Source organism: Pelophylax lessonae, assembly GCF_965119305.1.
Source record: "Pelophylax lessonae genome assembly, chromosome: 3".
In the NCBI taxonomy this organism is placed as follows: domain Eukaryota; kingdom Metazoa; phylum Chordata; class Amphibia; order Anura; family Ranidae; genus Pelophylax; species Pelophylax lessonae.
Window position 1 is genome coordinate 45,480,810 of NC_138770.1, and position 18,368 is coordinate 45,499,177.

At 51.9% G+C, this 18,368-nt stretch overlaps 1 protein-coding gene across 1 annotated transcript in view; it reads right to left on the reverse strand.

Moving 5' to 3' along the window:
* Positions 1-724: 724 nt before the first annotated feature.
* ATRAID (all-trans retinoic acid induced differentiation factor) overlaps positions 725-18,368 on the reverse strand; it is a gene marked incomplete at its 5' end in the record, with an annotated part of 21,407 nt that continues 3,763 nt past the window's right edge. Inside the window, 6 exons of the mRNA XM_082250698.1 lie at positions 725-1,031; positions 11,127-11,227; positions 12,044-12,165; positions 15,409-15,480; positions 15,560-15,631; positions 15,720-15,844. Of these exons, the coding sequence (XP_082106824.1) occupies positions 927-1,031; positions 11,127-11,227; positions 12,044-12,165; positions 15,409-15,480; positions 15,560-15,631; positions 15,720-15,844 (597 nt within the window). The 3' untranslated portion in view covers positions 725-926. The remainder of the gene's footprint in view (positions 1,032-11,126; positions 11,228-12,043; positions 12,166-15,408; positions 15,481-15,559; positions 15,632-15,719; positions 15,845-18,368) is intronic.

The following is an 18,368-nucleotide window of genomic DNA, read 5'->3' on the forward strand; positions in this document are numbered from 1 at the left end:
AGGGGTACCAGCCAGGCAGTGACCATCCTCCCATAACAGCTGGAGAAGGGGTACCAGCCAGGCAGTGACCATCCTCCCATAACAGCTGGAGAAGGGGTACCAGCCAGGCAGTGACCACCCTCCAATAACAGCTGGAGAAGGGGTACCAGCCAGGCAGTGACCACCCTCCCATAACAGCTGGAGAAGGGGTACCAGCCAGGCAGTGACCACCCTCCAATAACAGCTGGAGAAGGGGTACCAGCCAGGCAGTGACCACCCTCCCATAACAGCTGGAGAAGGGGTACCAGCCAGGCAGTGACCACCCTCCAATAACAGCTGGAGAAGGGGTACCAGCCAGGCAGTGACCACATACCTGGAATGTACAGATTAATTTTGACCTGGCACAGAGCTGGACTGACAGTCCCAGCCAGGCAGGCAGTGACCACCTTCTAGTAATGTAAAATATTGGACCCGGCCTAGAACTGGACTGACAGTCCCAGCCAGGCATGAACGTTCCTGGGTGGTTTTGGGGCTTGCGAGTCATACAGAAGGAGCGCCCCCCACCCATCCCCCCCCTCGTACCTCTCTGTGCAAACTTGTCTTTAGACAGGTTCCCTTAAAGGAGAGAGAGCGGCCATATATAAATTAAGGATAAAAAGTACAGCACAGGAGAATTAATGAGAAAAAAATAAAAAAGGCCCCGCCCCCTACACCATCCACCGACCATTGATACAGTTATCTGAGGAGCTCAGCAATCCCCGAACAGTCCTGAGGTGAGGTCCTAGTGGCCATCCTTGGAGTGCGGGTGATGGACCGACACCAATCCTCATCTTCCATCGTCTGTGAACTGTTCTATACATTTCCAGGTAGGCCGTTCTGATCGGGCAGTGGGGAGTCTGATGTCAGTGGGTGCGAACATGTCACCCCTCCCACCAGCGAGACTCCGCCTACAGACTCTTCACCTTCTTCCTCTGCGTGCACCACAGCAGGATGGACAGAGTGACGGTGACGGAGGACAGGATCCCGAAAAACATTATGGTGGGGAAGGAGCCCTGCGGAGAGAACCCGTATTATATTCTAGAACATTATTCCCAACTTCCAACATCCCCCCCCCTCCTCACCCAATATGGAACCCATAGAGAACACACTGGGACCCCGCCTTGCCTGGGAACCATAGAGAACATACAGGGCCCCCTGCTTGGGAACCATAGAGAACATACAGGGCCCCCTGCTTGGGAACCATAGAGAACATACAGGGCCCCCTGCTTGGGAACCATAGAGAACATACAGGGCCCCCTGCTTGGGAACTATAGAGAACATACAGGTCCCCCTGCTTGGGAACTATAGAGAACATACAGGGCCCCCTGCTTGGGAACCATAGACAACATACAGGGCCCTCCTGCCTGGGAACCATAGAAAACATACAGGGCCCTCCTGCCTGGGAACTATAGAGAACATACAGGGCCCTCCTGCCTGGGAACTATAGAGAACATACAGGGCCCTCCTGCCTGGGAACTATAAAGAACATACAGGTCACTCCTGCCTTGGAACCATAGAGAACATACAGGGACCCCACTGCCTAGGAATCATAGAGAATATACAGGGCCCTCCTGCCTGGGAACCATAGAGAACATACAGGGCCCTCCTGCCTGGGAACCATAGAGAACATACAGGGCCCTTCTGCCTGAGAACCATAGAGAACATACAGGGCCCTCCTGCCTGGGAACCATAGAGAACATACAGGGCCCTCCTGCCTGGGAACCATAGAGAACATACAGGGCCCTTCTGCCTGGGAACTATAGAGAACATACAGGGCCCTCCTGCCTGGGAACTATAGAGAACATACAGGGCCCTCCTGCCTGGGAACTATAGAGAACATACAGGGCCCTCCTGCCTGGGAACTATAGAGAACATACAGGGCCCTCCTGCCTGGGAACCATAGAGAACATACAGGGCCCTTCTGCCTGGGAACTATAGAGAACATACAGGGCCCTCCTGCCTGGGAACCATAGAGAACATACAGGGACCCCTCTGCCTGGGAACCATAGAGAACATAGTGGGACCCCCCTGCCTGGGAACCATAGAGAACATACTGGGACCCCCCTGCCTGGGAACCATAGAGAACATACAGGGAACCCTGGAATGGGAACTATAGAGAACATACAGGGAACGCCCGGCCTGGGAACCATAGAGAACATACAGGGAACGCCCGGCATGGGAACCATAGAGAACATACAGGGACCGCCCGGCATGGGAACCATAGAGAACATACAGCGGACCTCACGTCTGTGAAACAGAGAACATGTCTGGACCCCTGGCTTGGGAACCATAAAGAATATACAGGGACCCATGGCTTGGCAACCATAAAGAATATACAGGGACCCCTGGCTTGGGAACCACACAGAATATATAGAGAACCCTGCTGTCCCCACCCCGCCACATGAACCATAGAGAATATAGACGACTCCCCCCCCCTCCGGAAACCAGAGAATCCAGATACAGTTGGGTTAAACTGCCCCCTAAAGGTGAACTAGACACAGGCAAACAAAAAAAGAAAAATCATAGGCCAATTCCCATTACAAAACCCCCTCTACCCAGCATGCCTCAGTTTTGTGGTAAAGCAATGCTAGGGAATTGATAATACATGTATATGGATGGGACCTTTGTCCCTCCATTGACTCCAAAGAAAAGAATTTTACTACAAAAATCCCATTTCTTACTCGTCCATTGGGGGGACACAGGAAGCCTTTTACCTTTAGGACATCCAAAAGTAGTCCAACTGAGAGAAGGACAACAGCAAAAAAACACTAACATGTCTCACTAGGAGGACCAAGGACCACCTTCAGCCACCACCCACATCTGGATGAATGAGGTGAGGCTTCCTACTAGATAAGGCAGGGGTGTCCAAACTACGGCCCTCCAGCTGTTCAGGAACTACAATCCCCATGAGGCATTGTAAATCTCTGACATTCAGAGACATACCTAGGCATGATGGGAATTGTAGGTCCTGAATAGCTAGAGGGCCATAGTTTGGACATAGCTGAGATAAGGGAACCTGGCAACTCAGGGGAAAGCACAGGGGATCGACCATATGCTCCAGAGCATGGGGAAGAACGTCACCACCAGCAAAGGAAACAAACTTAGCCAGTATGAAGGTGGTCAACCAGAACCCACCAACACCGGTGGAACCATAGGAAATTCCCAATGGGTGAGGAGGACACAAAACCTAAAGTGTTCAAATCTTTAGGGATGGCCCCCAGACAGAACAGGTCCCAAAGGGAAACAAGTAAAAAACAAAGAAAGACCAGTTGGTCGACATGGGAACGAGGACTAACATTCTTAACCCCTACCTGTCTAGCTGGACAACCAACCTTATTAGTGAGGTACGTACAAGTACAGCTCAGTGTCTAAAATCAAAAAGTGATAACCTGGTGAGCTGCTATGACCAAAATGTTACTTAGTGACTTGTGAGTCGCCCACACGTTACACACTCTCATATCTCGGTTAACGTACATCAGTACCACGCCGCCTCGTGTACAGAGCATTGTGACGTCTTCCAGCCCCTCCCCTACATGTTACACCATAGGGTCATGTTGCTTTATCGGAGTGATTACGCGACCCTGTGACGTAACACGTAGGGGAGGGGCTGGAAGACGTCACGATGCTCTGTACACGAGGTGGCGTGGTAATTATACACTTGGAAAAACCGATGGAGACTACTGTTGGATATATACTATAGTGTATATGCTGGAAAAGTCCAGTGCGCTTTTAGCACCTGTTAAAAGTGAGCATGTCTGGAAGATTTGAGAAGTAATAAATTATTTTAAAGGATAAAGCACTGTGTTTGGTGGTTTCTATGTGTGGCTGAGTGGAGGTTTTGAGTGGAATAAGTACACTAAAGGAACACACAGGGTATTAAAGCGGAGTTCCAGCCATTTACTCACCTGTCCAACGGTCCAGCGATGCGGCCGCCGGAAGCCTCGATCCTCTCCCTCGGCGCCGGCATCACTGCTGTGGGCACCCGGCTGTTACAGTTTGCGGCTTCACAGCCGGGTACCCACTGCGCATGCGCGAGTCGCGCTGCGCGCCGTGATTGGCCGGCAATCTTCTGGGACCTCTGACGTGTCCCAGAAGATTGCAGGGAGGGAGGGGGAGAGGAGAACTTCCGCTCAGGGCGCCGCGGCGCTCCGAGCGAAAGTGGGAGCGGGTACCTGTCAAAACTAGGTACCCGCTCCCCCCCCCAAAAAAATGACATGCCAAATGTGGCATGTCGGGGGGTCAGGACTCCCTAAAGCGGAAGTTCCACTTTTGGGTGGAACTCCGCTTTAAGGAGCATCTGTGAAGATAATGGTGACTATAAGGTCCACTATGGGGGGGCGCAAGCGGTTAAAAATAGAAGTAAACCTTCCCATCATTTTCAGACAAGGAAACTGCCATCTTGGCCTCTGTTTAATCTTCAACTGTCATGGTGCTGCACATGTGATCAGTTGTGATACCAGCCATTGGATGGTTTGACAGTTTGCTCGAGAGCACAACCAACCAATGTGACAGTTATATTCCTGACACGTGACAGGAATGTAACTGTTTTTTGAAACTCAAAAAAAAAAAAAAAAAAAAAAAAAAAAAAAAATCGATGGGTTTACTTCTGCCTTCATTGACCATACTTAATTGTACAGTCGTATATCTCAGGTGGGAGGACATCTGGTGGACGGACATCTGGTGGACGGTGTTCATGTCACTCATAGGAGCATTGGCACAGAGTGGTGGTGTTAAAAGAGGAGGACAACGCTAATACAACTGAGGACTTTGATTACACGTTATTGCGATATTGGGACTTTCATGTTTTATGATAGTGTTTTCACGATCGCATTATATGTGATTAACATACTGTGAAGCGCAGTACTGGTGAGTAATGACAACAGCTCAACGTCTCACAAGTACATGGCAAGACCCCGGAGCCTACCAGAGGACCCACGGGTTCAATCCTGCAGATCAACATAAAAGCAGGAAGACACCACCACAAGGGTAGGCAGGAACAAAAATTAAGTATCAGGCCCAAGCTGGTGAAATGGGGGTCCCTGAAAAGACAAACCAAAACATCCCCCTCGGCAACCCTACGTGACACTGGGGTAGAAGAATGCAGCAGATCGTGCCTGACTTCCACCACAGCCCTGGTTATAGGAAGCTTCCGATTCCCTCAGGTCCAGCAAATGCTCGACACCCATGAAGCGAGGGACAGAAACAACAGCCGAAATGCTAAGAGCATACATAGGATTAGCAGTAGCACAAGGCAAGCTATCTGATTTTCTGCATTTCCCTGAGGATGCTTTTGAGAGAAACGCGTTGGGACGGTGACGTCATCAAGCACATATGTTGGTAGGACTAGAAGTCCATCTAGTCCCACCAACATATGTAAGTGCGCTATTTTTATGCGAATAAAAGCCTGTTGGATTTATATACTATGGAGGCATTTTATTTTGGCATGTAATGTGATTGTGGCTACTGTGTGGCAACCCCAGGCGGTGAGAGATCTTGAGAACTCGGATGTGTATAACTGGTTGCTTGATCCATGACCAGGACTGGTCTGAGCAGGGTGGTATTACCGGATGATTATATAATATGCGGTTGGGCCAATATTGTGTGGTCGCACTGTCTGGCTGAGGACAGCCAGCTTCCAATGTAATTTCCTTCTGAAGGTACGTTCAAGCACGGCCAATATGCTCAGCATCGTCCTGCACCACAATCAGACAACTTTCCCTTTCACAATGGGGGACTCCCACTCCTTCCTGGAGAAGAAGGCAATGCAACACCTAAATGGTGTCTGAAAATGGAAACTTAGTCATGGCAGGGTCCTCCAACATGGAGAGAACAGACAACGGTCCCAGGGATGGAGGTAGTCCAGTAAGTGGAATGCCCCAAGAAGAGTAGGAAGAGACTACCCAAGTTACTTGATGAGGCTGAAGAATTAAAGCAAGGACTACCTGATTTGCAGAGACAGGATTGCAGGCCTGCCAAGACTCCAGGGATAGGAGTTGTAGAAAACCAGAAAAAAACCCATTCTGTTTGGGGGCTTCCCCAACGCTCTACACTGCCTCAACAGAGAAGGGATGAACTTACTGTCGGACAACCAGGGAACAAAAGGTACACAAAAAGTGTGGGCTTAATTTGGACCACCTCACCCACTGGTGACAGGTGCCCGTCCATGCTGAAACCTAGAGGACTGATCCAGCTTGACCCAAGAAGAATCAGGTCCTTCAGAAAAGGTACCGACTACAAGGATCAATAAAGAAAAAACTCTTTTTACAAGAGACCACCTGAGCATCCCTTAACAAGGATACCAAGAAGCACCTAATGTGCCTGATGGACACGAAGCATCCAGGTCCTTGTCTATGTAGAGAACAGTTAGAGCTAGTCCCAGCTGACTCTGTAGGTCAGCCATACCCTCTGGAGTGAAGGAACCCCTAAAGGGTAGCATGTAGCACAGGAGGCCGTTTGTGTCTCAGGGACAGGAGTCCTTCCTCAGAAAAGGAGTGAAAGCCCAGAGAAGGAACAGCTTTAGATTCCAAGTTACATTAGGACCAGCACAAGGGGACCTGAGGTAGGAAAGATGAAGTCTGACTGGGTACGGTGCAGGGTTCTATACAGGTAAAATAAGGAAGAACTGAAGGGGGCCCAGAAACAAGGGATTAGCCTGTGGGCTAAAAGGGGCACAGGGCTCCCTAAACTTCAATGCCAAAGAGAGAACATACTCATGACCCCCCCCCCCCCCGCCACACCTTCCTTCAGAGGGATTAGTTGAGCTCCGAGTTTGAGCCCTACAGGCTGAGCGGGAGTCAGGCTCTCGGGGCACCTACAGCCTGAGCGGGAGTCAGGCTCTCGGGGCGCCTACAGCCTGAGCGGGAGTCAGGCTCCCGGGACGCCTACAGCCTGAGCGGGAGTCAGGCTCCCGGGGCGCCTACAGCCTGAGCGGGAATCAGGCTCCCGGGGCGCCTACAGCCTGAGCGGGAGTCAGGCTCCCGGGGCGCCTACAGCCTGAGCGGGAGTCAGGCTCTCGGGGCGCCTACAGCCTGAGCGGGAGTCAGGCTCTCGGGGCGCCTACAGCCTGAGCGGGAGTCAGGCTCCCGGGGCACCGACAGGCTAAGCGGGAGTCAGGCTCCCGGGACACCTACAGGATGAGCGGGAGTCAGGCTCCCGGGACACCTACAGGATGAGCGGGAGTCAGGCTCTCGGGGCACCTACAGGATGAGCGGGAGTCAGGCTCTCGGGGCACCTACAGGCTGAGCGGGAGTCAGGCTCTCGGGGCACCTACAGGCTGAGCGGGAGTCAGGCTCCCGGGGCACCTACAGCCTGAGCGGGAGTCAGGCTCTCGGGGCACCTACAGCCTGAGCGGGAGTCAGGCTCTCGGGGCACCTACAGGCTGAGCGGGAGTCAGGCTCTCGGGGCACCTACAGGCTGAGCGGGAGTCAGGCTCCCGGGGCACCTACAGGCTGAGCGGGAGTCAGGCTCTCGGGGCACCTACAGCCTGAGCGGAAGTCAGGCTCTCGGGGCGCCTACAGGCTGAGCGGGAGTCAGGCTCTCGGGGCGCCTACAGGCTGAGCGGGAGTCAGGCTCTCGGGGCGCCTACAGGCTGAGTGGGAGTCAGGCTCCCGGGACACCTACAGGCTGAGCGGGAGTCAGGCTCTCGGGGCGCCTACAGGTTTCCACTAAATTGCAGGAGAATGTGTGGAACGCACACATGTGACGATCCACCCAGCAGATGGCATTCGCACTCAGTCCCTCAGCGTTTACCTCCTCCTAGGTGAAAATACTAACAATGGTACAGCTAGAGACAGTTCTCAAAGACTTAGCCTGACTCACTAAATAAGTCTTGAGCTACAAGGTCACAACTGGGACTGTGCCACGGTTCTAGAAAGGGTTCCCAGCGCCTGAAGGTCAAATTCTTATCAAGCCCGGCACATCCAGTCTAACGCAGTACAGCCTTCAAAGCTAAGTGGAGGAAAGACTGATCCAGATAGATGCTTCATAGAGACCAACCCAAGCTGTGATGTGCTAAGAAATCTTGATTGAAGTCAATGGAAAAGGAATCCAAAAAAGAAGAAGGAAAAAAAAAGACCAGCACAAAAATTGGTGAGAATTTTCTAAGCAGAGCAAAAGAAAGGACGTCCATCCTCCTAGGATATTAGCAAAAAAATGCTGGTCGAAGGAGGGGGGGGTTACCCTACAAATTCTCTGTTTGCCAGTGCGCAATCTCCTCATATATTAAAATTATTGTTCACCCCCCCCCCACACACACAGAGCATACACCAGACCCCTCATACACCCAACATGGTAGCAGAATCCCATTGTGAGGCCCCACCTACTCCCAATTTACAGCCCCCATATAAGCCCCCCATTCCCCTCCTGACTCATAGCACATTACCAGGCTCCTCTAATTCCCACAGACATTCCCCCTCCTGACTCCATCCATTCCCGGGCCCCACCCATTCCCCCTCCTGACTCCATCCATTCCCAGGCACCACCCATTCCCCCTCCTGACTCTATCCATTCACAGGCACCACCCATTCCCCCTCCTGAATCTATCCATTCACAGGCCCCACCCATTCCCCCTCCTGACTCCATCCATTCCCGGGCCCCACCCATTCCCCCTCCTGACTCCATCCATTCCCAGGCACCACCCATTCCCCCTCCTGACTCTATCCATTCACAGGCACCACCCATTCCCCCTCCTGACTCTATCCATTCACAGGCACCACCCATTCCCCCTCCTGACTCTCCATTCACAGGCACCACCCATTCCCCCTCCTGACTCTATCCATTCACAGGCACCACCCATTCCCCCTCCTGACTCTATCCATTCACAGGCCCCACCCATTCCCCCTCCTGACTCCATCCATTCACAGGCCCCACCCATTCTCCCTCCTGACTCCATCCATTCACAGGCCCCACCCATTCCCCATCCTGACTATCTATTCACAGGCCCCACCCATTCCCCCTCCTGACTATCTATTCACAGGCCCCACCCATTCCCCCTTCTGACTATCCATTCACAGGCCCCACCCATTCCCCCTCCTGACTCTATCCATTCACAGGCCCCACCCATTCCCCCTACCTGACTATCGATTCACAGGCCCCACCCATTCCGCCTCCTGACTATCCATTCACAGGCCCCACCCATCCCCCCTCCTACTCTATCCATTCACAGGCCCCACCCATTCCCCCTCCTGACTATCCATTTACAGGCCCCACCCATTCCCCCTCCTGACTCCATCCATTCACAGGCACCACCCATTCCCCCTCCTGACTATCCATTCACAGGCACCACCCATTCCCCTCCTGACTATCCATTCCCAGGCCCCACCCATTCCCCCTCCTGACTATCCATTCACAGGCCCCACCCATTCCCCCTCCTGATTCTCAGTCCATTCACAGGCCCCACTCATTCCCCCTCCTGACTATCCATTCACAGGCCCCACCCATTCCCCCTCCTTACTCCATCCATTCACAGGCCCCACCCATTCCCCCTCCTGACTCCATCCATTCACAGGCCCCACCCATTCCCCCTCCTGACTCTATCCATTCCCAGGCCCCACCCATTCCCCCTCCTGAATCCATCCATTCACAGGCCCCACCCATTCCCCCTCCTGACTCCAACCATTCACAGGCCCCACCCATTCCCCCTCCTGACTCTATCCATTCCCAGGCACCACCCATTCCCCCTCCTGACTCTATCCATTCCCAGGCACCACCCATTCCCCCTCCTGACTCTATCCATTCACAGGCACCACCCATTCCCCCTCCTGACTCTATCCATTCACAGGCCCCACCCATTCCCCCTCCTGACTATTCATTTACAGGCCCCACCCATTCCACCTCCTGACTCCATCCATTCACAGGCACCACCCATTCCCCCTCCTGACTATCCATTCACAGGCACCACCCATTCCCCTCCTGACTATCAATTCCCAGGCCCCACCCATTCCCCCTCCTGACTATCCATTCACAGGCCCCACCCATTCCCCCTCCTGATTCTCAGTCCATTCACAGGCCCCACTCATTCCCCCTCCTGACTATCCATTCACAGGCCCCACCCATTCCCCCTCCTTACTCCATCCATTCACAGGCCCCACCCATTCCCCCTCCTTACTCCATCCATTCACAGGCCCCACCCATTCCCCCTCCTGACTCCATCCATTCACAGGCCCCACCCATTCCCCATCCTGACTCCATCCATTCACAGGCCCCACCCATCCCCCCTCCTGACTATCCATTCACAGGCCCCACCCATCCCCCCTCCTGACTCTATCCATTCACAGGCCCCACCCATTCCCCCTCCTGACTCTATCCATTCCCAGGCACCACCCATTCCCCCTACCTGACTATCGATTCACAGGCCCCACCCATTCCGCCTCCTGACTATCCATTCACAGGCCCCACCCATTCCCCCTCCTACTCTATCCATTCACAGGCCCCACCCATTCCCCCTCCTGACTATCCATTTACAGGCCCCACCCATTCCCCCTCCTGACTATCCATTTACAGGCCCCACCCATTCCCCCTCCTGACTCTATCCATTCACAGGCCCCACCCATTCCCCCTCCTGACTCTATCCATTCACAGGCCCCACCCATTCCCCCTCCTGACTATCCATTCACAGGCCCCACCCATCCCCCCTCCCGATTCTCAGTCCTTTCACGGACCCTGCCCATTCCCCATTCTGATTCTCAGCCCATTCATGGGCCCCACCCATTCTCCCTTGTGACTTGCAGCGCATTCACAGGCCCCTCCTACTTCTCTTAAATCACAGCCAATTCAGGGGCCCCACCCATTTCTCCTTGATTCTCAGCCCATTCACATGCCCCACCTATTTCCCCTCTTGATTCACAGCCAATTCACAGGCCCCACCCATTTCCTCCCCTGATTTTAGTCCATTCTTAGCCTCCATCCATTCAATTCCTGACTCTCAGCCCATTCACAGGTCCCTATTCCCCTCCTTGTTCACAGCCCGATCACATGCTCCACCCATTCCTTTTTTTGATCCAACTACTTCAGAGGCCGCTTCCATTCCCACAACCAGTTCATAGGCCCCGCCCATTGCCCTCCTGACCATCAGCCCATGCACCACCCTGACCATTCCCCACCCAACTTACCTCTCTCATACATTTGTAGCCACTGAATCCATCAGCACAGACGCACTCCGTGTACCCCGGACCGTCCGGAGTGCACATCGAGTTCTCTGGACACAGCACCGCTACGAGGAGACAAGTGATTGGTCACATATCTGTTGTCATAAAACAAGAGACAAGACACACCCCTTTCTGTCATATAGATTCTCTTTAATCTGACACCAGCCCCGCCCCTTTTACCATAAATGGCGGTCTGTGTCTGTCGAGCAGCCTCCGCCCTGGTTATTATTTTTTTCCACCCACTCCTTTTTGGAAGGGGTTGGTGGTTTTATTTGTGACTGGTCGAACCAAAACGTGGGGACGCACTTTAAGAATCACACCTTGAACCCACTTTTTTTTTTTTTTTTTTAAAGATACTGCCATATAACATATACATACGTATACCACTATGTGTGTTGATTAATATGACACAAAAAATATTTTTTTAGATTATATCAACATTACATGCAGATATTTCCCTGAGGAAGGAGTCTCAGAACTCCGAAACGCGTTGGATTTTTAATTAAGCAACCTCTGCATGGTCACTGTAACAATATCAATATGCGATTCCTCTGCCATGAGTAATAATGTACCTCACTTTTATATGTATCAATTTATACTATTGATTTTATATACTGTATAACATTATTGTTGTTTAATGAATTATATTTATAACTTAACAGAATTAGATTTTTACTCTCTGAGCCTTTAAAGTCCCCTTTGTCGTAATGAGGAAACGCACATTTTTTATATCATTTTCGGGATGTGGCCGCACACGGCAGAATAGATCTCCCCATTTTTTGGACATGACAAAATGTGAAACATTTCAAAAGGGGCATGAATACTTTTTAAAAGGCACTGTATATACTGCGTGTATAAGAGCAGCCCGCGCTGGGACTTACCCATATCTCCAGTGACATTACAGGCACTCTGCTGATCCTGGCAGATCCAGGCATCCGATCGTCTCTCCACACTACCCCAAGACTCATTACCCCCGGGGCAACTGATGTTCACTGGCAGAGCTCTGATGGGGAGAAAATACGTCAGTACATGGCGCAATAACAGAGCCAAACTACATACACATCGCAGAGGAGAGAGGGAGCCGAGCTACGAACACAGCGCAGAGGAGAGAGGGAGCCGAGCTACAAACACAGCGCAGAGGAGGGAAGAAGGTGAGCTATAAAATACACAGCGCAGAGGAGAGAAGAAGGTGAGCTATAAAATACACAGTGCAGAGGAGGGAAGAAGGTGAGCTACAAACACAGCGCAGAGGAGGGAAGAAGGCGAGCTACAAACACAGCGCAGAGGAGGGAAGAAGAAGGCGAGCTACAAACACAGCGTAGAGGGGGGAAGAAGGTGAGCTAAAAAAAAAAAATACACAGCGCAGAGGAGAGAAGAAGGTGAGCTATAAAATACACAGCGCAGAGGAGGGAAGAAGGCGAGCTATAAAATACACAGCGCAGAGGAGGGAAGAAGGTGAGCTATAAAATACACAGCGCAGAGGGAAGAAGGCGAGCTATAAAATACACAGCGCAGAGGAGGGAAGAAGGCGAGCTATAAAATACACAGCGCAGAGGAGGGAAGAAGGTGACCTACAAACACAGCGGGTGACCTACAAACACAGCGCAGAGGAGGGAAGAAGGTGAGCTATAAAATACACAGCACAGAGGAGGGAAGAAGGTGACCTACAAAATACACAGCGCAGAGGAGGGAAGAAGGTGAGCTATAAAATACACAGCGCAGAGGAGGGAAGAAGGTGACCTACAAAATACACAGCGCAGAGGAGGGAAGAAGGTGAGCTATAAAATACACAGCGCAGAGGAGGGAAGAAGGTGAGCTATAAAATACACAGCGCAGAGGAGAGAAGAAGGTGAGCTATAAAATACACAGCGCAGAGGAGGGAAGAAGGTGAGCTATAAAATACACAGCACAGGAGGGAAGAAGGTGACCTACAAACACAGCGCAGAGGAGGGAAGAAGGTGACCTACAAACACAGTGCAGAGGAGGGAAGAAGGTGACCTACAAACGCAGTGCAGAGGAGGGAAGAAGGTGACCTACAAACACAGTGCAGAGGAGGGAAGAAGGTGACCTACAAACACAGCGCAGAGGAGGGAAGAAGGTGAGCTATAAAATACACAGCGCAGAGGAGGGAAGAAGGTGAGCTATAAAATACACAGCGCAGAGGAGAGAAGAAGGTGAGCTATAAAATACACAGTGCAGAGGAGGGAAGAAGGTGAGCTACAAACACAGCATAGAGGAGGGAAGAAGGCGAGCTACAAACACAGCGCAGAGGAGGGAAGAAGAAGGCGAGCTACAAACACAGCGTAGAGGGGGGAAGAAGGTGAGCTAAAAAAAAAAAAATACACAGCGCAGAGGAGAGAAGAAGGTGAGCTATAAAATACACAGCGCAGAGGAGGGAAGAAGGCGAGCTATAAAATACACAGCGCAGAGGAGGGAAGAAGGTGAGCTATAAAATACACAGCGCAGAGGGAAGAAGGCGAGCTATAAAATACACAGCGCAGAGGAGGGAAGAAGGCGAGCTATAAAATACACAGCGCAGAGGAGGGAAGAAGGTGACCTACAAACACAGCGGGTGACCTACAAACACAGCGCAGAGGAGGGAAGAAGGTGAGCTATAAAATACACAGCACAGAGGAGGGAAGAAGGTGACCTACAAAATACACAGCGCAGAGGTGGGAAGAAGGTGAGCTACAAAATACACAGCGCAGAGGAGGGAAGAAGGTGAGCTATAAAATACACAGCGCAGAGGAGGGAAGAAGGTGACCTACAAAATACACAGCGCAGAGGAGGGAAGAAGGTGAGCTATAAAATACACAGCGCAGAGGAGGGAAGAAGGTGAGCTATAAAATACACAGCGCAGAGGAGGGAAGAAGGTGAGCTATAAAATACACAGCGCAGAGGAGAGAAGAAGGTGAGCTATAAAATACACAGCGCAGAGGAGGGAAGAAGGTGAGCTATAAAATACACAGCACAGGAGGGAAGAAGGTGAGCTATAAAATACACAGCACAGGAGGGAAGAAGGTGACCTACAAACACAGCGCAGAGGAGGGAAGAAGGTGAGCTATAAAATACACAGCGCAGAGGAGAGAAGAAGGTGAGCTATAAAATACACAGCGCAGAGGAGGGAAGAAGGTGAGCTATAAAATACACAGCGCAGAGGAGGGAAGAAGGTGAGCTATAAAATACACAGCGCAGAGGAGAGAAGAAGGTGAGCTATAAAATACACAGTGCAGAGGAGGGAAGAAGGTGAGCTACAAACACAGCGCAGAGGAGGGAAGAAGGCGAGCTACAAACACAGCGCAGAGGAGGGAAGAAGAAGGCGAGCTACAAACACAGCGTAGAGGGGGGAAGAAGGTGAGCTAAAAAAAAAAAATACACAGCGCAGAGGAGAGAAGAAGGTGAGCTATAAAATACACAGCGCAGAGGAGGGAAGAAGGCGAGCTATAAAATACACAGCGCAGAGGAGGGAAGAAGGTGAGCTATAAAATACACAGCGCAGAGGGAAGAAGGCGAGCTATAAAATACACAGCGCAGAGGAGGGAAGAAGGCGAGCTATAAAATACACAGCGCAGAGGAGGGAAGAAGGTGACCTACAAACACAGCGGGTGACCTACAAACACAGCGCAGAGGAGGGAAGAAGGTGAGCTATAAAATACACAGCACAGAGGAGGGAAGAAGGTGACCTACAAAATACACAGCGCAGAGGAGGGAAGAAGGTGAGCTACAAAATACACAGCGCAGAGGAGGGAAGAAGGTGAGCTATAAAATACACAGCGCAGAGGAGGGAAGAAGGTGACCTACAAAATACACAGCGCAGAGGAGGGAAGAAGGTGAGCTATAAAATACACAGCGCAGAGGAGGGAAGAAGGTGAGCTATAAAATACACAGCGCAGAGGAGAGAAGAAGGTGAGCTATAAAATACACAGCGCAGAGGAGGGAAGAAGGTGAGCTATAAAATACACAGCACAGGAGGGAAGAAGGTGACCTACAAACACAGCGCAGAGGAGGGAAGAAGGTGACCTACAAACACAGTGCAGAGGAGGGAAGAAGGTGACCTACAAACGCAGCGCAGAGGAGGGAAGAAGGTGACCTACAAACACAGCGCAGAGGAGGGAAGAAGGTGAGCTATAAAATACACAGCGCAGAGGAGGGAAGAAGGTGAGCTATAAAATACACAGCGCAGGAGGGAAGAAGGTGAGCTATAAAATACACAGCGCAGAGGACATAGCTGAGCTCTTACACTCACAGGTAGCGCAGGCTTGTCAGTCCCTGGAAGAAGTCCTGGCGCAGCTCGTGCAGAGGATTCTGGGAAAGGTCCCTGTGAAGAGCACACAGTATAAGTAGAAGGGTCACAGCACTGTCTGCACAGATCTGAATAAAAGCCCACCATGACTCACATGACAGCGATGGCGGGGGTAAGGTGAAGCCCGGAGTCCAGGCGGGAGATGGAGCAGTTCCACAGATCCAGCCTGCAGGAAGATAAGACGATGACAGATTAGATCCTGTACTGCTATATTCACTATAATTTACCCAACACCCCCCCCAAAGGGTGCATACCCAATAATATCGCCCCCTGGAGGCTTCATACAGCAGCGGCCCACAATCTCCGCCTCCGAGGTTTCTGTGCACAGGCGGGCCACTTCTGATCCATTCCGCGGTTTCCCTGGGCACTGGGTGCAGATCTGGGGGAAGAGAGGTGGGTCAGAGGTCAGTGTATGGAGACTACACATCACATGAATATTCCTAATGGGGACAAAAGGCAGCAATAAAAACCTGACAGAGTCTCTAATCTCTATCCCAAAAAAAAAGTTTTAAAATCATGCAGACTGGGGGATGGGACAGAGACTGATGGAAAGGGGGGGGGAGGGGACACTGGTGGAATTGTGGGCATGGGATCTGATGGGGTTTAAGAATCTGTTTTATACACTGAAGGTGGAGTCCTGTTTAAGACTGAGGCGGGACGAGGAGGAGGACGACGACGACCGAGGTGGGGATGATGAGTGAGGTGAGATGAGGATGATGATGATGATGAGGTGGGATGAGGAGAATGATGAGTGAGGTGAGACGAGGAGGATGATGAGTGAGGTGAGACGAGGAGGATGATGAGTGAGGTTGAGACGAGGAGGATGATGATGAGTGAGGTGAGACGAGGAGGATGATGATGAGTGAGGTGAGACGAGGAGGATGATGATGAGTGAGGTGGGATGAGGAGGATGATGATGAGTGAGGTGGGATGAGGAGGATGATGATGAGTGAGGTGGGATGAGGAGGATGATGATGAGTGAGGTGGGATGAGGAGGATGATGATGAGTGAGGTGGGATGAGGAGGATGATGATGAGTGAGGTGGGATGAGGAGGATGATGATGAGTGAGGTGGGATGAGGAGGATGATGATGAGTGAGGTGGGATGAGGAGGATGATGATGAGTGAGGTGGGATGAGGAGGATGATGATGAGTGAGGTGGGATGAGGAGGATGATGATGAGTGAGGTGGGATGAAGAGATGATGATGAGTGAGGTGGGATGAGGAGGATGATGATGAGTGAGGTGGGATGAGAAGGATGATGATGAGTGAGGTGGGATGAGGAGGATGATGATGAGTGAGGTGGGATGAGGAGGATGAAGAGTGAGGTGGGATGAGGAGGATGAAGAGTGAGGTGGGATGAGGAGGATGAAGAGTGAGGTGGGATGAGGAGGATGAAGAGTGAGGTGGGATGAGGAGGATGAAGAGTGAGGTGGGATGAGGAGGATGAAGAGTGAGGTGGGATGAGGAGGATGAAGAGTGAGGTGGGATGAGGAGGATGATGAGTGAGGTGGGATGAGGAGGATGATGAGTGAGGTGGATGAGGAGGATGAGTGAGGTGGATGAGGAGGATGAAGAGTGAGGTGGGATGAGGAGGATGAAGAGTGAGGTGGGATGAGGAGGATGAAGAGTGAGGTGGGATGAGGAGGATGAAGAGTGAGGTGGGATGAGGAGGATGAAGAGTGAGGTGGGATGAGGAGGATGAAGAGTGAGGTGGGATGAGGAGGATGAAGAGTGAGGTGGGATGAGGAGGATGAAGAGTGAGGTGGGATGAGGAGGATGAGGAGGATGATAATGAGTGAGGTGGATGAGGAGGAGGATAATGAGTGAGGTGGGATGAGGAGGAGGATAATGAGTGAGGTGGGATGAGGAGGAGGATAATGAGTGAGGTGGGATGAGGAGGAGGATGAAGAGTGAGGTGGGATGAGGAGGAGGATGAAGAGTGAGGTGGGATGAGGAGGAGGATGAAGAGTGAGGTGGGATGAGGAGGAGGATGAAGAGTGAGGTGGGATGAGGAGGAGGATGAAGAGTGAGGTGGGATGAGGAGGAGGATGAAGAGTGAGGTGGGATGAGGAGGAGGATGAATGAGAGGAGGTGGGATGAGGAGGAGGATGAGGGAGAGAGAGGTGGAGAGTGTGAGGAGGATGAGAGAGGAGGTGGGTAGAGGAGGTGAGGAGGAGGATGAAGAGTGAGGTGGGATGAGAGGAGGATGAAGAGTGAGGTGGGATGAGGAGGATGAAGAGTGAGGTGGGATGAGGAGGATGATGAGTGAGGTGGGATGAGGAGGATGAAGAGTGAGGTGGATGAGGAGGATGAAGAGTGAGGTGGGAATGAGGAGGATGAAGTGAGGTGGGATGAGAGGATGAGGAGGTTGAAGAGTGTGGGTGGGATGAGGAGGTGAGATATGAGTGAGGTGGGTGAGTGGATGATTATGTGGAGGTGGAGGAGGAGGATGAGGGAGGTGAGTGGGTGTTGAGGTGATGATGATGAGTGAGGTGGGATGAGGTGGTGTGAGGTGGAGTGGGGTGGTGGTGGTGGTGGTGTGGTGGATGGGAGGTGGTGGAGGTGGTGGTGAGGTGGTGAGGTGGATGATGAGGGGGGTGGTGGGTGGAGGTGGAGGTGGGTGGGGGGTGGGTGGTGGAGTGTGGATTGTGGGTGGGGGGATGGTGGTGGTTGTGGTGGGGTGGAGTCGATGAGGTGGGAGCGGGGGACGACAGCCAGAAGGGGGGGGGGGGTGAGAGGTATGTGATGGTGGTGACGCTAGATGCGGAAGCCGAAAGCATCACTAAGATAGAGGATGATGAAGAAAGAACTAAAAGATAAGATGATGATGAAGACGATGAAACTAAGATAGATAGATGATGATGATGATGAAATAAGATAGATGGATCGATGATGAAGATG